At 38.1% G+C, this 20,384-nt stretch overlaps 2 protein-coding genes across 3 annotated transcripts in view; both read left to right on the forward strand.

Annotated features, from left to right (window-relative positions):
• The window catches only part of rapgef4a (Rap guanine nucleotide exchange factor 4a), a gene marked incomplete in the record, with an annotated part of 39,342 nt that extends 25,440 nt beyond the window's left edge, over positions 1 to 13,902 (forward strand). The window contains 20 exon segments of the mRNA XM_014001376.1: positions 451 to 511; positions 633 to 709; positions 787 to 933; positions 1,749 to 1,852; positions 3,939 to 4,024; positions 5,195 to 5,273; positions 5,367 to 5,511; positions 7,999 to 8,087; positions 8,355 to 8,382; positions 8,469 to 8,547; positions 8,752 to 8,898; positions 10,385 to 10,482; positions 10,674 to 10,799; positions 10,884 to 11,062; positions 11,161 to 11,251; positions 11,328 to 11,378; positions 11,514 to 11,601; positions 11,699 to 11,763; positions 11,867 to 11,921; positions 13,078 to 13,902. Coding sequence (XP_013856830.1) covers positions 451 to 511; positions 633 to 709; positions 787 to 933; positions 1,749 to 1,852; positions 3,939 to 4,024; positions 5,195 to 5,273; positions 5,367 to 5,511; positions 7,999 to 8,087; positions 8,355 to 8,382; positions 8,469 to 8,547; positions 8,752 to 8,898; positions 10,385 to 10,482; positions 10,674 to 10,799; positions 10,884 to 11,062; positions 11,161 to 11,251; positions 11,328 to 11,378; positions 11,514 to 11,601; positions 11,699 to 11,763; positions 11,867 to 11,921; positions 13,078 to 13,205 — 1,923 coding nt within the window.
• A 2,886-nt stretch (positions 13,903 to 16,788) lies between these two features.
• map3k20a (mitogen-activated protein kinase kinase kinase 20a) overlaps positions 16,789 to 20,384 on the forward strand; it is a 30,711-nt gene continuing 27,115 nt past the window's right edge. The window contains exons 1-2 of one of the 2 annotated variants that reach the window (XM_014001378.1): positions 16,789 to 16,963; positions 19,316 to 19,505. In XM_014001378.1, coding sequence (XP_013856832.1) covers positions 19,347 to 19,505 — 159 coding nt within the window. In that variant the 5' untranslated portion in view covers positions 16,789 to 16,963; positions 19,316 to 19,346. Of the gene's footprint in view, positions 16,964 to 19,315; positions 19,506 to 20,384 lie in introns of those variants that run through there. The other variant, XM_014001381.1, reaches the window with a different exon arrangement.

The following is a 20,384-nucleotide window of genomic DNA, read 5'->3' on the forward strand; positions in this document are numbered from 1 at the left end:
AATTCAATTCAATTCAATTCAATTCAAAAATACTTTCTTGATCCCAGAGGGAAATTAGGTAATTAGGTTAGATAAATTAGGTAAATTATTGAGCCAAGGAGCAGAAATGGTTGCAGACCCTGGGCCTAACCAGTAACCCTGATCCCTTGACTTGAACACTGACCTAAACCTAAAATCTAATCCAACTTGTCAATTAATGGTGAGATGATTGATGGGATAATAAATTTCTGATTAAATACCCATATATGATAATGTGTTGGTTTAACAGCTGTGTTTTGAGTGCTCAGATTGGGATTAAAACACCTTTTTAGCTCTTATGAGACATTTTTATGGTGACAGTAGAGGAGCAGATGTAGTGTAAAAAACACACCTGCGTACGTTTTGCTCCTTTTTTTTGGTAACCGTCCAAATATCTGATCTGTAGTTTAACTCAAACTTTTGCTTGCACAGGTAAAGAGAGAACTGGCTGGAGTTCTCAACTTTGAGTCCCACRCAAAGGCAGGAACTGTATGTAAGTTTAATCATCATCACAATTASCCCGTGGTAATGATAAAATCAACTTATTACAAACATTGTTTCAGACATTCCCAGATTAGGTTACTAAAAAGCACTTTTTGTTTCTTTAATCTCAGTATTCAACCAGGGTGAGGAGGGCACATCCTGGTACATTATTCTAAAAGGTTCGGTCAACGTTGTCATCTATGGGAAAGTAGGTATTTTTCCAGACACAGTTTGTCTCACTTTAACGGATGRATCTATAAGCGATTAGTGCTCTTTCCCACACAGGGCGTTGTCTGCACTCTGCATGAGGGAGATGACTTTGGGAAGTTGGCACTTGTCAACGAMGCTCCCCGTGCTGCCTCCATCGTCCTGCGAGAGGACAACTGTCATTTCCTAAGGGTGGACAAGGAGGACTTTAACAGGATTTTAAGGGTGAGTTTYAGGTTGATGAATGTCGTTGTAAAATATGAGACCCTACTACCCTCTGCTGGCAGCCATGCAGCACTGCTACACAARAAGCCCTCTTATTCAAGCACCGAGATGAGACTGAGACCCACACCAACATACAGTACATCTGAAATAATGCTCCAGCTAATAAGAAGCTGATAACGACCCGTCTGTTGGAGTTAATTATCTGTGAATGCAAACTTGTTGTGTGGAAACTTTCCATCTGCGAGCTCTGATGGCTTATAAAAAGGTTTCCCTCTACAAATCAAGTATAATAAAATAAAACTTTTAAGATTGAATGTGTAGTGATGCTCCAGCAGGTTTGTGCCAAATGGGCAGACATGGGACATCTGGTGACTGACAATCCAGCAAATTAATTATAGGACTGTCCAACATGGTAGTGTTTCTGTTTGTCCTGCCTGAAGATGTGTCTTTCAGACGCCATCAGACTTCAGCCTGACAAATTTAAAAATAATTTTCTTTTAAATATATTTTTACAAGTCTGAGCACTGTTCAGTTTTTAAAGAAAAAATATTTTAGTGGAAAAAACATCTGGTATGTGCTCATATCAATGCATATTTGTACAGTTTTCCATATTTCAAAAGGAAATGTGTATGTAGTGTTTATTTAATTAATCATGGACAATAGAATATTAAAATGAATATCAATTGATGTTTATACTCCATCTATAAAGCAGATCAGAGCATGATTACCTTAAACAGCATCTCTGGAGGACATATTTCATCTTAATAAAATGTCTGTTTTATCTTTTTTTACTGTGTTTTTATTGTGGTACGAAGGATGTGGAGGCGAACACCGTYCGTCTGAAGGAACATGGTCAAGATGTTCTGGTGTTGGAGAAGAGTCGAAACTCCGTCCAAGGATCCTCTGCATCTCATTACAAGTAAAAGTTCCCACCACCCAGTCCAAAAAACATGTTAAACAGAACAGAAAATGTAGACAGACACATATTGCATAGCTGGGCTATTCAACTGGCAGCCTGTGGGCCACATTTGGCCTGTGAGTGACCAAAGTTCGGCCCACCCATTGGTTTATTCATCTCTTAAACCCAAAGCCCCGGTTTTCTACTTTAATTACTACAAGTTATTTTAGGTAAACATAGACGTCAGAATCATGGCCAGAAGCTGGTTGAACCATTTCTTTGAACACCCAAAACAGTTAAAATTACAAGCAGTTGAAAGTAAAGCTATGCAAGTGAAAATTAAATTGATTTAAAAATTTGGCAAGTCAGAGATGTCAAAATATTATTTGGGTTAAATAGAAGGCAGAATGTGTTATTATAGTTTTTGATATTGTTTTATTATCACTATTTTTATTATATAGGGTTCTGTATGTTGTATTCAAAATAAACTAACAGATCTTTGTAATACTTGGTTTATTTACAYAATAACTTTATTGCTGGATTTTCACCCCCTGTGCTGTTGGCCTGCATTAACTGTGGCCTCTGCAGCAATTTAGTTGAAGAGCCCTGTTATAAAGTTTTTTTAAATATAAAACCTTAGAAGTTTTAATAAAAATTGAAAGATAAAAAAATATAATTATGGACAAACTCSCTCTGAAGTAGGAGGATTGGTCAGTAAACAAAAAAGATAATATAGAACTAAACTCTGAACCCATTAGCTCATTTTGATCATACGATAAAATATTATTATTATTATTATATTTTATATTATATATAGTTTTTTACAACATGATACAATTTAATGTATTATAAAACAAAATGTCACAAAACAATACATGTCATTCATTATAGTACGTATACAATAGAAAGTAATGTAGTACAGTATGAAACAATACAATTTAAACTGATGAGATARAATTCAACATGACACAGTATAATGTGTTACAGTACAGTATAATATGATATACAGTAATGCATTACAATAAAATACAAAAAAAAAAACATGGGATACAATGTGAAACAGTGTAATATGAATATTATATAATGTGAATATATTTGGTAAACTTATACAAATCAAATCACCAACACTATATGGTGAATAATTCTCATTGTAAAAATACATTACYCCTTAGCTCCCGTCCTTCCACCTTTTTAGACATTTTTTTAGTTTGAGTAGGAGTAAATAGATTTTTAAAACATTTCTGTTCATATTTGTGTGCCAAAAAATAGAAGCTCAGACTCCAAAGGAATGTGTGTTTGTTAGAGAACAAACCATTACAGTGTGAAGGAGAGGAGGGAGAGGTTTTAAGTCCTAGATGTTGTTTGTGACACACTGACGTAAAAAAACGTGTAGTTTATTTCAAATGTACACATTAGTGGCACCGAGGAATAAGCTGAAGCGCAGCAGCTGTTCCAAACACAGCTCTAACTTAAARGCAGTTTTATTTGTTTCTTCTGGATTCCAGCACAAAGTGTGCACAGTGCATGCAGCACGAGCACAGCAATCCAGTCCTCTGCAGCCACGAGTGTWATCTTAATAGAGGCATCTGTCACTGGCTCACAGTGGCTGTAATACAGAGAGACACATTAATGGTAATGATGGCCTAGCTCCTAGGGGGRAAAGGAGGCTTGGCAAGTTACAATTACTTGTTCAGGGTCGCCCTCTAATCAACTCCACTCTTCACACATGAGAGTGTCAAGTCTGCCCCAAGAGAAGGGAAGACACGTCCTTGCTTTTGTAGCTCCCSTCCCTCTTGTCACGCTGTTATCAAGTAATAAAAACAGCCGAAGCTGGACTGTGTTGATTCTTCTTCACATACGAGATGCCCCTTTGTTTCTTTTTTTTTTTAATATTGGCTTCTTCTCCTGGCACTTATCCCAGACTCCTCTTCATCTTCAGCTACCCAAGAACACTGATTGTAAATCGGATTGTTATCAAATGAGGCAATCACAGAAACACTCTGAAGTAACACAAATCAGTCGAGGGGCCCAAGGCGTGTCATTAAACATTAAGAGCCGGTATTTCTTGATTAGTGAAGGATGTGTTTTTTGCTCTGTGCCGCTTCAGATACAACATCATGGCTGGGACTCCCGAAAAGATTTTGGAGCATCTTCTTGAAATGATGCGACTGGATTCTCAGTTCACAGAGTCAGGTACTGTCTGCCACGTCATGACCAGAACGTCAAAATGATACCATCCTATAATACGGCAATATCTGTTGTTTACACCTTTAATGTGCAATGGTTTTTGTCTTTGTTTGGGTATGTGCTTTTGTGTCTGTTTGTTAGAAAAAATATCTCATGAACTCCTGGATGGATTTTAATGAAATTTTTTATAAAGTGATCAAAAGATGTATGTCTACTCACAACATTTTAGAGCTAATCCAGTTCATGATGGCTGCCACTGCTAACTGATTGTGGCAGGGCCGGACCGTGGCGTAGGCAGTATAGGCAAACTCTAAGGGTGCTGTCCATCTGGGGGGCATCACAAATGAGGGACAAAAGAATATATTTTATAATTATTTTATCAGAGTATAGTTGATTTAATCTGTAGGATAATCGCTGGTTATTCAGGTTTATGAAGGTAACTTGTTCTGTGAGTTTCTCAGCCTGCTTTGTTACTACATGAAGTGTTATATGGTGCAGAGGATGTTCGGTGATAAAARTATCATATGATGCAGTCAGGACTAAACTCCTGGTGCTCAAATAAGGATAATGAAAGTTTCAGCCATGATCTCAGATAAAGTTTAGGTTAAAATCTGGTCTTCAGAGTTCTACCTTCATAAAACTTGGTTTCTAAAAATAAACAATAATATCAAAAACAAAACTATTCAATTTGGTCTGGTAATGTATGTAAATTGGCAGTGACATTTAGTAAATTGCTCAAGGGGCACCACCTGAAATCTGGCCTAGGGTTGCAAACTGGTTAGGGCTGTCCCTGGATTGTAGTGTACACAAAAAAATAATAAAATAAAATCAAAGACTAAAGCTCTATGAATTTTGCAGATATTAAGCTTTTTTTGTGATAGTAGCTGGCAGTCATTCACAACAAATACTCGAAGCATTAAGATTTTTGCGATACTTCTCTGGTATATGTTTGGTCTGCAAGGGCAGCAATTGAAATATAATCCTTAGGTCTTTAATTSTCCCTGGTTTTGTCTCTCCATCACTGCGACCTGTTCTGCAGTGACCTGTTTGTCCTCATCTGTAATTAGCTACACGTCACAGCGCTGATCTAATCACTGGTTTTCACTTGCCTGCAGAGTTGACAGGGACATGTGTTTGAAGGAGTCTTTGATGAACCTCTCTGTTTTCCTGTCACAGACTCAGCCTTAGATGATTTTGTGCTCATGCACTGTGTCTTCATACCCAACAGTCAGCTGGGTCCAGTCTTGAGAGACCAGTATCCTTCCACCTCTGTGGTGCGGTTAAGAGTCCCGATGAAATTGATGTGAAAAGCAACATTTGCTGGGGTCGTTCTTTAACTGCTCTGCAGCTACCACGCTCGGGCCTCGCAGGGCTCTGAGCAGGAGCAGCTGGACTACACGCTGAACAACAAGCGCAGGGTGATCCGCCTGGTGGTGAAATGGGCCGCTGTGCATGGAGATCTCCTGCAGCAGGAGGACAGGGCCTTCCTGGAGGTCAGTGGAGTCACAATATCACACAGGTGAACAGAAACTGTGTCAGAGACGTGCTTTTGTGCAGTCTTGTCTCTTTGAAAACCTAATGAAAAAGAAAAGTGTTCAGTTTACTCCACTGCGTGTTGACAACCAGACATACAGCGGGTAAAATAAGTATTGAACACGTCAACATTTTTCTCAGTAAATACATTACTAAAGGTGCTAATGACATGAAATTTTCACCAGGTGTCGGTAACAACCCAAGTGATCCATACATACAAAGAAATCAAACCATAAATGTCCAGAAATGAAGTTATTTGTAATAATGTGGAATGGCACAGGGAAAAAGTATTGAACACACTTACTGAAATTTATCTAATACTTTGTACAAAAGCCTTTGTTGTCAATGACAGCTTCAAGACGCCTCCTGTATGGAGAAACTAGTGGCATGCATTGCTCAGGTGTCATTTTGGCCCATTCTTCCACACAAACAGTCTTCAAATCTTGAAGGTTTCGTGGACCTCTTCTATGAACTCTGATCTTTAGTTCTTTCCATAGATTTTCTGTTGGATTCAGGTCAGGTGATTGGCTGGGCCATTCCAGCAGCTTTAGTTTCTTTCTCTGAAACCAACTGAGAGTTTCCTTGACTTTGTGTTTGGGCCCATTGTCTTGCTGAAATGTCCAGCCACGTTTCATCTTCATCATCCTGGTAGATGGAAGCAGATTTTTATCAAGAATGTCTCTGTACATTTTTCCACTCATCCTTCCTTCAATTATTTGAAGTTTGCCAGTACCATATGCTGAAAAACAGCCCCACACCATGATGTTCCCACCTCCAAACTTCACTGTTGGTATGGTGTTTTTGGGCTGATGTGCAGTGCCATTTGACCTCCGAACATGATGTGTATTCTGGCATCCAAACAGTTCAATGTTGGTCTCATCTGACCAGACTATATTCTCCCAGTATTACACAGGCTTGTTTAAATGTTGTGCAGCAAACTTTAAAGGAGCTTCAACATGCTGTTTCTTCAGCAGTGGAGTCTTGSGTGGTGAGTGTGCATACAGGCCATGGTGGTTCAGTGCATTACTTATTGTTTTCTTTGAAACAAWCGTACCTGCTAATTCCAGGTCTTTCTGAAGCTCTCCACAAGTGGTCCTTGGCTCTTGGACAACTCTTCTGATAATTCTTTTCACTCCTCTGTCAGAAATCTTGTGAGGAGCACCTGGTCGTGGTCGGTTTATGGTGAAATAATGTTCTTTCCACTTCTGAATTATGGCCCCAACAGTGCTCACTGGAACCTTCAGAAGTTTAGACATTCTTCTGTAACCGATGCCATCATTATGCTTTGCAACAATAAGGTTGTGAAGGTCTTGAGAGAGCTCTTTACTTTTACCCATCATCAGATGGTTCTTGTGTGATACCTGGCCATCATTTGGGACTGAACCAGCTGATATTAATTTGCACTGACAAGGGGCAGGCTTGCTTTCTAATTACTGAGAGAGTTCAGCTGGTGTCTTGGCTTTCCATGCCTTTTTACACCTCCCTTTCTTCATGTGTTCAATACTTTTTCCCTGTGCCATTCCACATTATTACAAATAACTTCATTTCTGGACATTTATGGTTTGATTTCTTTGTATGTATGGATCACTTGGGTTGTTACCAACATCTGGTGAAAATTTCATGTCATTAGCACCTCTAGTAATATATTTACTGAGGAAAAAATGGTGACGTGTTCAATACTTATTTTACCCGCTGTAAATACCAAATAGACTTGAATGTAAGAATGAGGACCACACATTACTAGTGCTGGTCCAACCACAGTTTAACTTCTCTGTGAGYGGCACCGAATCAGGAAATACAATCTTGTTTTTAACACCATCTTCAGACTCTGGCCCTGCCGATTTCAAACCATTATAACGCTGAGGGGGAGTCTCCCTGACCACGAGATCAGCTTCTCACACACACACACTTCCTGTCAGTTGAAGAGAAAAAATATCTTTGTGTGGTCAGTGTAATTGGGCCGTGTATTAACTAAGTATTAAAGAGAGCACATTCTATTTGAGTCAACCATAACATGTCACTCAAATCAGATTGTACCCCGACTAAATCACAGTTTAATCATAAAAATAGATGATTAGACATATAAGGCAGGATAAAATATATTCTATTAACCATAGAAATAAAATAGTATGTGTTCATTATCAGTAGTAAAACAGAATAAATTTCCTTCAGCTACTAAATCACATAGTTCTGACATAATTATCTATATTATGTTCGAAATAAGTAAAGCTAAAAGTGACATTATCATAGCTAATAATTAATGTTAATTTGTGTTCTACATAAAATATGCCAGATTATATACAGTTTTATTCTAATGAAACATAATCCTATTTAATATTTAATTTATACAGTGTATTTTACAGCTTATCGGTATTTACTTAAACTTTTTGTCCATGTTTCACCTCTGTTGAACCTTTATTTTACACTAAGCTTATTTTGTTTTGCAGGAATTTCTCCTGATGGTCTCTAGCGATGTCAAAATGCTTCCAGCCCTCAGGGATCAACTTACAGAGTTGGAGATCATTTCAAAAAGCAAGTAAGTCCACAATACCTATTAGAAACTAAATGGACAAGAAGATCGCCGTGGACAGGGACATAAACATTGTTTTTCTTGTATTATTAGTGAACGATGAGCCTTTCATGCAGTTCTTTGCTTTATTTACTTAAATTCCAGTCAAATGTTTTTAAGTTTGAGAATTTATCGTCACCAAATGTGAAATAGTTCATGGTTCTAAACACAATATCAAAGCACTGTAAAAGAAATTTGTTCTGTCGTTTCTGATTTTTTTCTAAATATTTTTAGTGCAGATGATAGATCCTCACAGAAAAAGGTATACAGCTTTCAGATTACTGTTTTAATGTACTTTTATTTATTTTTTCCTGCCTGATTGTGAATCCACGCTTACTTTTGCCACAGCACAAAGTCCTTTTGCAACTGTGCAGTATGGGGGACGAGAAGCATCAAAAATGTCAGCCCATTAAAGGTGATGATGAAAGTAAGTGAGAGATAATAATTAATGTAATATGAATTATTCCTTCAGCTAATGCATGTTTTACGACACTTTGCACGTCAAACTTATATAAAAGATCTCGTGTGAGCAGTCGAGAGATGACTTTAAAAGTTTTAAACGGTGTTGCTTGACACATTGTGAACCCTTAAGAGTTGTCTTCCTCATATTTATTCGGAATCATACCTCCAGTTCTGTTCAAAGTCCACTGCTGTGACCACACCTACACCACCATCCGGGTCCCCGTGGCCGCCTCGGTCAGGGAGGTCATCGACGCTGCGGCCGACAAGCTGGGGTCGGCAGAGGGTCTGATCCTGGTCGGCCTCAGCTCAGCGGGAGGTGAGAGCAGCTGCAGCTACGTGAGGAACAAATGGTTGGAGACAGAGAATACAGAGAGGGCATACGTGCTGCTTTAATAATCCCACCTGACTGATTCAGGAGGAAGTTGGTGACATTCTGAGGATGAGGAGCAACACTATCCGTAGATGCAAAAAAGGGCGACATAACATAATATAATATTAATATATAAGCTATAAATTATTTAATAGCAGTCAATAAGCTCAACACTACTTTTGCTCTGCCTTCATCTATAGAGTTATTTAACCATCCACTGATGAACACAAATGACCAAAAATGTAACTTTTTCTTATTTTCAGCATGTTGTTTTGTTTAACTTCATTGGAAAATGTCATGAAGTCAAAGATATATGGTGGAAACTTTTTAAATTTCAGTGAAAAACAAAAGCGGGACCACATACTCTGAACTTTTATTGGTTTACATGGTTGAAAATACTGATAAAAAACATATTTATTTGTGTGATGTATTGGTGTCATACAGTTTTATGAAGGTCATATAATGACATTCATCATAAACAGTTAATTTATTTATGAATATATTAAAATTAAGCAAACAATGTCACAAGATGCTGACGTGTTGGCAAGGAAAAACCCAGAGCGCAGGCAAAAATTGAAAGTGCAACAAAAAGGCTTTATTAAATAACAAAAAGGCTGGCGATGCAGCTCAACACTTACTTAGAAGGTCAGGAAAAACATGAAGACATCACACTGGCTGWGGGGTTGCAGCACAATGAACCGACAAAACACTGATGACAAGACTCAGAATATAAAGCAAACAAATTAAGAGACAATGGGAAACACCTGGGGAGACACAAGAGGAAACAGGTGAGCGTGGGCGGGGCCGGAAGGCAAGACAGCAGGGCAGAGATACTCAGGGGAACAGAGAAACACTAGAAAATGAAAGCAAAAACACACAGATGCACCCATTCATTAAAAAATTACAAGAACTTATTAAAGAGGAGTCTTCAATGTTTTTCAGTCTGGGACCACCAAATCAATGAAGAGAAGGAGAAGAACACTGTGTGTGTGTGTGTGTGTGTGTGTGTGTGTGTGTGTGTGTATATATATATATATATATATATATAGTATATGCCTCAAATGATCAATTTCCTACACGTTGAAATAATGGAAATGTGTGTTTAAAGGCGTAACTTTAAAAAGGTATTAAAAGATTTTCAAAATAAAATTTGCGACTCCCCCTGCAGTTTACTTTAGTTCTCTAAAAAATGCTAATGCAATAGTTTGAAGTTGTCATTTAGTTTTCACTCAAATGTTATTTGCACATTTTAGGATAAATTTTGCAAACATGGTGCTTAACTTGATTATTATTTTGATTTAGTTATTGTGATTTTTCTAAGTGTTAACAAATCTAGTAGTACGATTTGTGGTGCAATTGTTCCARTCACAAAAGTTTTAACTTTTTATTTTATTTTTTCAAACGTTTGTTTTGTTTGTTTCTTTTTTCACAGAGAAATCTATCTTTAAGCCAAATGATGTGTCCGTCTTCTCCACACTCAGCACAAATGGACGACTCTTTGTCTGCCAGAGGGACCAGCTGGATTTGTTGGTGTAGTAAATTATGACAAAAAAACAACTTGTGTTTAATCACCTCTTAATAGTTAAACCTACATTAACATCTCTAACTGTTGCTGTAGCATAATTTAATCACACAAGTTTGTAAAAYCTCTTAAATGTCCAATGAAAGCCTTTTTACATTTAGTAGATTTAATAGTTTTTTTCAATATGCGTGTTTTCTAGACCCCTCTCCCTGAGCAGGAAGGTCCATCCACAGGGTCCCTGACCWGTTTTGAGCTGATGAGCTCCAAAGATGTGGCGTACCACATGACCTGCTATGACTGGGAGCTTTTCCACTGTGTTCATGAGGTATTTTATACAGACAAGTAAAAAAAAGAGGTTAAAATATTGTTCCACTCTCTAAAGCAGTTGTTTTGTTTTGATATCTTAAAGCTCGAGCTCATCTATCACACGTTTGGAAGGCAATACGTCAAGAAAACCACGGTGAACCTGGATCTGTTCCTGAGGAGGTTTAATGAAATCCAGTTTTGGGTGATAACAGAGATGTGTCTGTGTCCTCAGCTGAACAAGAGAGTGCAGCTGCTGAAAAAGTTCATCAAGATCGCTGCTCAGTAAGTGGGGCCTTTTTTTTTTCTCTCTCTGGAGATTTTTATTYATTTATTTTTATTATTTTTACTTGAACCCTTTTTTGCTATCTTCTCTATCTAAGCTGCAAAGACTACAATAATCTAAACACCTTCTTTGCTGTTATTATGGGCCTGAGTAACCCGGCAGTGAGCAGACTGAGTCAGACCTGGGAGGTGAGTAATAGGCGGTTTGGTCACACTCCACCTGAACTGTATAAGCTGACTTGTTATCCTGTTTTTGTGCTTGCAGAAACTGCCCAGCAAATTCAAGAAGTTTTACGAGGAGTTTGAAAACTTAATGGTATAGTTAACAGTTTTTTAAATACAGTTAATTTATTTATACTTTTCCCCTCTTCCCTTTGCTTTCAGTCAAAATTAAAGTCAGTAATGACAGACCTGTTTAGCAGATCTCTGAACAGTGTCTGTGCTTCAACAGGACCCAACCAGGAACCACCGGGCCTATAGACTCACAGTCTCCAAACTGGACCCTCCCATCATTCCGTTCATGCCACTGATGATAAAAGGTTTTTACTTTTTTATTGTAGCATCTTGGTGACCCGTTCTCTTCCTCCTCAACGCCTCAATACAAACTTTGTCCTCTTTTCGTTTCGTTTCTTCCAGACATGACATTCACACACGAGGGAAACAAAACATTTGTTGACAATTTGGTCAATTTTGAGAAAATGGTGAGACTCTGCGGGTGTAGATTGCTGTCTAGCAGTTGCTGTAAACTTCCTTCTCCTTTTYCCCCCAGTTGTTTGTTTCTTATTGTGTCTCTCTGTTTTACAGCGGATGATCGCCAACACAGTGAAGGTAGTGAGACACTGCAGGAGTCAAACGTTCAGTAAGTTGAAGAGCTAAATTTAAAAAATGCTCTCTGACAATAAGAATGTAGTTTGGTTCAGCGTTTAGTGTGGAAATGACACATTTAGAACCAGCAGCGGAGGACAGACGTGGCATTCTGAGTAGATCAATAGTGTTATCAGGTAGTTGCTGAGCTGCAYGATATGCCGTTGGAATGTCATCTTTACAATGTACCTGTGCGCAACATTTACATTGCAGGTAGAAGGCAAACCACTAAACCATAAGCCATTGCAATAAATGTYTGTACGTTGCAGCTTTTATTTTGAAGTGCTGCTTCCACAGACAGAAGTGGACGGTTCCGTGTCAAAAAAAAAAAACATCTAAAATTTTACTTTTGTTGTGAAACTTCTGGGACAACAATGGCTGTGTTTTTTCTGAGAAGTGTTGTCGATGAATTTGTGAGCTGTGGAAGATGAYGAGGAACTTGACGAAAATGAGGATGATGACTAAATTCATAAAGAACGGGAGGAGAAGAGGTAAAATACGGTTAGCATGAAAGCTAATTTTAACGCGTGACGAAAACAGAAACTAGGATAGACACAGAGACAACAGGTTAGGTGGTATAAAACAGATTTGTAACGTGCACAAACAAGAGGTAAGATCGTTGCAGGTTCATCGCCAACAAGATGGCAGCATAACTTAAAGTGTTATTCAAGTCATTTGTTGAAAATTCTTTTATTTATTCATATTGTAACATATGGTTTTGGAACATTTGTATAATTGTATAGATAGAAAAAACAATGTTATRTGTCAACACAAGGTTTAAGAACATGGACTAAGGCTCAACAACATATTTTTGGCACAAATGGATCTCCATAAATGTCAGTTTTTTTCAATATTGTGTAGCCCTAGTTGAAACCTACAGGTACTTCAGTAGGTCCACACATACAGAAGGTTTAGGTTGCCCAAGAGAGACCAGAATTCAATTCAATTCAAAAATACTTTATTGATCCCAGAGGGAAATTTGGTCCCACAACAAGGCATTATGGCAGTCCCACAASAAGGGACTGTTGTCTTGTGCATCAAGCATTACAGAAATGTGTCATCTAAACACCTGGTTCCTGATCTGTCTCCAGCTGAACATGTGGGATCACTTCTTTTGTTAGAGTAATTGTCTTTTTTAAAATTTGAACCAGATCCAGACCCTCCACTGGCTGGGAAGCACCACCCTGACGTCTGGGCTTACGTTCGTCATCTCAGTGTGATCGACAACCAGAGGACGCTAACGCAGCTCTCTCAYGGACTCGAGCCTCGCAGGTCCTAACTGCCCACCCCTCAGGGTCGGACTTTTTTCACCCCATCCTGCTGCTTTCCCACAACATGACGTGCGCTTCACACTGACATGAATTTAGCCCAATCCAGGCAATCACATGGAGGACCTAATGAGGGATCAGATAATGAGATATTGTTTCACCGACTTGTTAAGCCTTTTATTACAGTAATCTGTGATTTTTCAACAACAGTAATTGTTGTGGGATGAAGTACCTCTCATATCGGTGTCATGCGGGTATCATATCAGCTGCAACTCAAACAGAAGAAGAAAATAAGGATCCCTGAGTGGTGGGAGTCTCATTTTGTAGATTAATGTGTAAAATCAAAGATGTAAGCAGTGTGATGATTTAGAAAACACTTTAAATTCCTGCTATGCATGTGTTTTGTATCTTTTTTATCAAACAATATTTGTACTGATTCTATTTATTCTGACTTCAGCATGGAGATGTTTAAAAATCATAAGCACATTTCTCCTTTAAAGKTTCAAATATAACAGTGTCTCCAGAAATATTTTATAAATATTTGTGTACTGTCGTTACTCTCATGCTCTGCTTTTCCATTGTATCACAATGCTGTTAGCATTTATAGCATGTCAACCTTTGTAACTTAACTTTTGTTATGAACAGTTTGAAAGGGTGAAATGTGTCCTTTTATGAGAACCTGAGCATAAAACAAGAACTTTCTTAACATCTCTGACTTATTATTTTTTTATGGAACGTGTTTTATCAAGTGATATTGAATATCTTAAGAGAAGGAAGCAGGAGACAATCACAGCTGTTAGGCTGCTAAAAAAAAGAAGATTGTCCTGCAGGGGTGCAGTGTCTAAAGTTTTAGTTGTGGTTGTTTAACGTGTTTAATTTAAAGTACATTTAAAACACCTGCTGGTGAACAAACTGCTGTAACTACAAGAAGTAACTAAATTAGCATGAAAGATAATTAAAGATTGAAAACCTCAATAACAAATAATCCGTTAAATAATAAGAATAATAAAACTCAACTTTCATACTGAATAAAAACAATAATAAATATGACTTTCAGGTGTGATTTACAAACAGTTGCCTAAATTAAGACAGACTCCCTAAGAGTCTGTAGCTAAAGTTTAAGTTTGACTGAAGACACTCAAATGAACTTACGTTAGAGGTAAAATCTGACCAATGCAAAAATGTCAATTAAAGCAAAATCACTTGCAATAAAGCAGAGGAATGAGTGATTTAAGCTGTTATATAACCACTGGCTTTAWTTTTGTTTTGATTTTCTTGTGAAGGAAAAGAAGCTTAAAGAATGTTTTTGGTTTTGTTTATCAAACATGTTCTGTTTGGTTTCATGTTTTATTTTGATTTTATTCTAGTTTYCTGTCCTGTTTTCTTCCTCCTGTCTGTCTTTGCWCCAGCCCCGCCCACTCACACCTGATCCTCATTTTTCTCTCCCAGGTGTTTCTTGTTTCTACTCATTAGTTTCTCTTTATATTCTGTTCAGTTCCTTGTTTTCTGTTTGGTGCTCATGGTCTTGTCAAAGCCCAAGCTCAAGACTTTGTTCATGTTTGCTGCCACGTCTGCTATTTGGTTTCTTTAATAAATATTTTTGCCACCCTCACCCAGTCCTGCAACTTGGGGTTCTAATCAACCAAGCCCAATCGYAACAACAAAACAGACTAAATGTTTCCTGAATTCCTCAAGGTCACACTGACAAAAGGATCAATAGAAGGGCCCAACAAGCAGGTTTTAGGCTTCTGTTCAGACACATTGATGCTAAAACTGGTATAGCTCTAATTCAGTTTAAAAATAAAATAAAATAACTGGGAATAAACTGAAGACAAAGTATTTAGATTCTGCATGTAATGACTGAAAATAAAATTGTTTATCCAAAAACCTAAAGTCTTAGTTCATGTAGAGAACTGAAAGTAAAATGAATTTTTAAAATCCAGAAACAGTCATTTGAGTTTGTGTTTCTGCATTTAAGAGAAATGAAAGTGAAATTAACATTTTTTTGTCCAGAAACATTGACCTAAAATCTTCAAATTTATTTAAATTTTGAACAGAAAAAAAAAATCCACTTGGATTACTTATTAATTGAATATGTTGACAGTTTTGTTTGTAGCTGGTGAAAGAGTTTAATTTTAACATTCTTAGACACAAAGCTCCACTTTTTAGTCTTTCGGTTACCAATTTGTTACCAAATTGTGAGGCATTTTGTTGTGTTGTAGTACTTGAAACCGGTCTTGGTATTAAGACTGGTCTCAGGACCACTTTTTGATGGTCTTGGTCTCGTCTTGGACTTGACAGCATTTGTACTCGGTCTTGTCTCGGACATTGAGGACTCTGAATTTTATTTCAAGACCACAACTGTGGAAATATCACTAAACAGCCAGATTATTGTCCAATTAATTTGATAACATTCTTGCTTTCTTTGCTTGCTTTCATTCAAATCCAAAGTTGACCCGTTGCTATTTTTGTGTTTTTGTTATCGGCTGTCATCCATCTGCACCCCCAGTCACTCAGTGAACCATGGTTCTCTGGGAGCGGTTAAGGATGTCTTCAAAATTAAGTAAAAAAATTTGGCTACATTATTATAAATAATATCATTGTAAAACAACAACAACCAGAAGAAAGCGTACAGCAACTTGTAAATCCAGCAGTGCTTTACTTTCAGAGACAGTGGGGACAACGTCAAACTTTTACCATCACTAACGTTAACARTCTGCCTCTGTAGCAAAATTCTTTCCTCTGCCCTCACACAAAGAGTTTGTCAATATTAGCTCTACATATTAAGTTAGCTAAGGTGGGGGAAAGTATTTAGTCAGCACCAATTGTTCAAGTTCTCCCACTTAAATAGATGAGAGAGGCCTGTGATTGACATCATAGTTAGACCTCAACTATGAGAGACAAAATACCTTTTCCCCCCACTGTACATGTGTACGCAATACTCCATCTTATAGGACACATTTTTTTCTGGTCTTGGTCTTGGTCTCGACTTGGTCCAAACCCTAAAAGTCTTGGTCTTGTCTCGGTCTCRCCMTCCCTTGGTYTTGGWCTCGACTYGGTCCAAACCCTAAAAGTCTTGGTCTTGTCTCGGTCTTGACCTCCCTTGTTCTTGGTCTTGACTTGGTCCAAACCCTAAAAGTCTTGGTCTTGACTTGGTCTCGGGTTAGGTGGTCTTGATTACAACACTAGTATTTTGGTCACATCACCCAAACATTCACTGGATAGTCACGTCAAGTGACTTGATGAAACTTCTTCTTCTTCAAAATAAATAAATAAATAAATAAAAAAAAAAAAAAAAACAAGAAAAAAAGATACATGTCTAGTCGTTTTCTATTCAAAGCCCTCAGGATTGCATTCAAATAAACTTCAAAATGTTCTTTATGGTTTATCTTTAATTTTTTATGTAAATGCTCAGATTAGGAAGTAAAAAAAAAAAGAATTGTTTGAATTTTTACGCCTAAAAGCGTGGAAGAAACACTGTACGGTGATGAATGTAGTTCATCTGTCCTCCAGCAGGGGGGGCTCTTGTCATCACTTTGGTTGACCGGAAAATGAGCAGCTGCGGTTGTGTAACCAGTAACACCACCACCGGAGAGCGTGGAGAAACCCTCTTCCAATGAAAGGACGTCACATGAGATTTTCCGGAACTCTGATCGCTCTCTTTCTTTTTTATTTTTTATTTTTAAACAAAGTTTTTAGCGTCAAACCAGACTGGACCAGCTCCAAAGACCCGGTTGCTGTGAAACTGGACACCGCKCTCTGAATGTCGGTATGTTTATATAAGGACTGAAACTCAGGAAAGTTAGACTAGAAGTTTAAATGGCATTAACCAGGTGAGGACAAGTGGTTGTAAATGGATGCATATCTTGTAAATTRCACGTGATATAATGTAGATGTAAATGTTGGGCTGCTGACTGTAATAAATAGTTTATAAAGTTGTAAATATCACAGAGAAATTTGAGCATTTACTGGATGAGCTCCAGTAAAATGTATTGATCACGTTTCAGACACTTAGATGCAAATTCACAAAGTAAAAGCTAATAATTGTAGCACAAAGATATTCTGTGTTCTGTAAAGAAACATTTTAAAAACTAATAACTTTTTTCTTTGGAGTCTTTTGGGRTGGAGACCCAACATGGTCTCAGGAAAAATGGCATGCTTTATACTTGTGGGGGTACATTTAAGATACTTATGTAATCACAAGGTACTTAACGGGTACATATATGGTTACAGGGTATTTAAAGGGTGCTGATGGGAGTATATTCAGGGGACTTTTGGGTTGGGTACAGGAGAAAATACAGGGTACTTACGGGGGTACATATGTGATACATTTAGTATACCGTAGATGTAACCATTAGAGTACATACATAGTACTTACAGGCTGTTTCTCAGTTCATCTGCATACGTCACTGCCCCGTGCCAAGTGCTGTCCCAATTCGAAGGCTCCTCTTCCATGCAGCCCACAAAGTCTCGAAAATCAAGGATGCATCCGAGTATCCTTCCCGGCTGAGGATATCCCAGGATTCCCAGGAAAACAACTTAGCTGATGAAATTCATGCTGCAATAAGATGCTAAATAAAACACAACTACAAGTACTGATACTTGAGCTAAACCCAAATCATTAATGTGTTTTATTTTTTTATTCACGTGTAAYGTTTTAATTGTAAAGTTACTCTTCCAGCGAAAAGACTTGTGAAGTTTCCAACTTTATTTTAAGTCTGATATGAAACTGATCAYYACAAGGYAGCGTGTGGTCAWGCAAACATGCCAAGRTTAGGCTAGACCGTCTCATTTCACAGCAGTTTCATGCAGCCTACCCACACTGGGTGGGATGTGGCCCACATGGCTCAGGTGGRCTAYGCACTCATGAGGATGCAGCCAATAAACTGAGGCGCAASTGCAGAGTATTTACTGGAGACTTATAGGGGAACATACTTATAGGGTATTTAAARGGTGCATATAGGGGTACTTATAAAGTACTGGTAAGGGTTGTGTTGTATTATGAAGCGACTCGTAACCCCGTCCTGTGACCTGCTTTATGTCTGCTTAAACTCCACTTTTGTTGCTTCAGTTTCATTTTATTGTCTTCATTGTACCAGACCCATGTTACAGGTAAGCTTTAAKGGTCATTTTCTGAATTTCTTACACAGTAAAGTTTCTTTACATGTGTTGTTGCTGCCTTTCAAGATGTAAAATGAAGACGAGGCCACATCCAGCCATTCCTAACTCAGTTAGCTCTGATTACCTGGGCTTTGACTTTTGGCTATCAGGTGTTATCGCTGCCCTTTTTGGACAGCAMTGTTAGCTATTAGGTGCGAAACTGGCAACAATGACTTTGGAAAAAGTGCTTCAAATATCCCAGTAACCCAGGCTTCTGGAGTGGTCGCACAATACTGGAAGGGCTGGGCCACTGAGCAAATTGCTTTGAAGCTAAGTATAGCACGAATCCAAGTAAATCAGCAGGAAAAAAAAAGTGGCTCCCCTCTGTGACAATGGAGACATTTCCCACTGTGATGGATAGTAATCCCAATGAAGACCGAGGTAACAGCCTTTTAAAAGCTGTAATTGCTCAGCTGTAAATGGGAAACCTAGGAACAAGAACAGAGCTGCAATTTCCCTTCAATTATGGAATTATTGTTTTTTTTTTTCATAAGATGCTTTTATGGCGTTACAGACAAATAAGAAATGTAAAAATCAATCTGTGTGRTTTCAGCAGCTCCCAACATGCATAACCTGATGTTTGGCCTCTCAACGTGAGCAGAAGGAGCTCCTTCTTTAGTTACAAAAAAAGATAAAGAGAATATGAGGATTGGCTCCTTGTTTTTGAATCCAAACAATTTTCCCTTTCCCTGCTTGTGGCCTTACAAGAGACAGTAATTTCTGCATCATCTCCAGCCTGTCAGGCATGCCTCTGCAYGCATCCTCATACAGAGAACTAGCCCTTGTTTCCCAGTGGCTTTAACAAACACAAAACATGGCTTTTACTGATACTGAGCTAAAACTTGTCATGGCAGGGACACCCCCATCACTGAGTGCAAACAAATCACCCAAGACCTTTGTTTAAAAACGTTGGCACACAGTGTTGCTGATACGTTTCCTCCTGTCCTTTGATCCGCCTCAGAGGCCGAGTCGCAGCTGAACATCATTATGAGATGTCGTCTTCCCGAGCGTCGTTCGTGCAGATCCGGTTCGATGACATCCTCTTCTACGAGAACTGCGGCGGCGGGAGCTTCGGCAGCGTGTACCGAGCCAAGTGGATCTCCCAGGACAAGGAGGTGGCAGTAAAAAAGTTGCTCAAGATCGAAAACGAGGTACGAGTCATCATTGTTGCCGGAGCTTTTCATATACTATTTTTTTTTCTTAATTGCCAGTGTAATCATTTTAATTACTCCCCCATTTAGCTGGATGTGGTGACTTCTTTTACCCATCACTCGTGGTCATTATAGTCGCCCACTCTGAGGAAATGTGCCGCAAAAGAAASGTTATTGCCAAAAGAAAGAAAGTATTTGGCCCAATTACAGCAGAGACTGCTCTTAAAATCACATTGAAAGCGCAGCCTCATTGTCTTAAAGACAAAAAAAAAGGGSTTCTCTTTAAAATCCTTTCAGGAGAAATGTATTACATTTGTTGGCTGTTGGACAATCAGAATATTATTCATTGTTTCCTTTATGAAATTGTAATAGATCACAGATATCCATTCAACTTCACTCAATTGTTAAAGAGATGATTGTTCGCTGAAAATGATAATGTAATCCTTTCACATTGAACCAATTGTTCCTGTAATTACAGAGTGTGGCAACAATTAAATGAACTTATTCTGTCAGGTTTCTGTTCATTCACGAAACGGCTCAGCGTAAAGTTTTCTAGGCAAAAAGGATATTTTATTAGGCCTTTAAATATGCTTAGAACAGGGGTGTCAAACTCAGTTACAAATGGGGGCCAAAATCAAAACTTGGTGCAAGTCAAGGGCCTTTTTCTTACAATATTTATTGAAAAAAAGTTTTATAACAAATAAGTCCTATAGAAAACCAAAGGACCTGTTGTTTTATGTGGTATTTGGAACATACATAAACTAAAGGAGAAAGAAAAAAGATCAAATTTAGAAAAATTCATCATCAGCATTCATTTTTTATGCCTTAATCTCTATCAACAACTTTTTGATTTATTATTGCTTAGAGATAGTTTATCAC

Source organism: Austrofundulus limnaeus, unplaced genomic scaffold, assembly GCF_001266775.1.
Source record: "Austrofundulus limnaeus strain Quisiro unplaced genomic scaffold, Austrofundulus_limnaeus-1.0 Scaffold9, whole genome shotgun sequence".
NCBI lineage: Eukaryota > Metazoa > Chordata > Actinopteri > Cyprinodontiformes > Rivulidae > Austrofundulus > Austrofundulus limnaeus.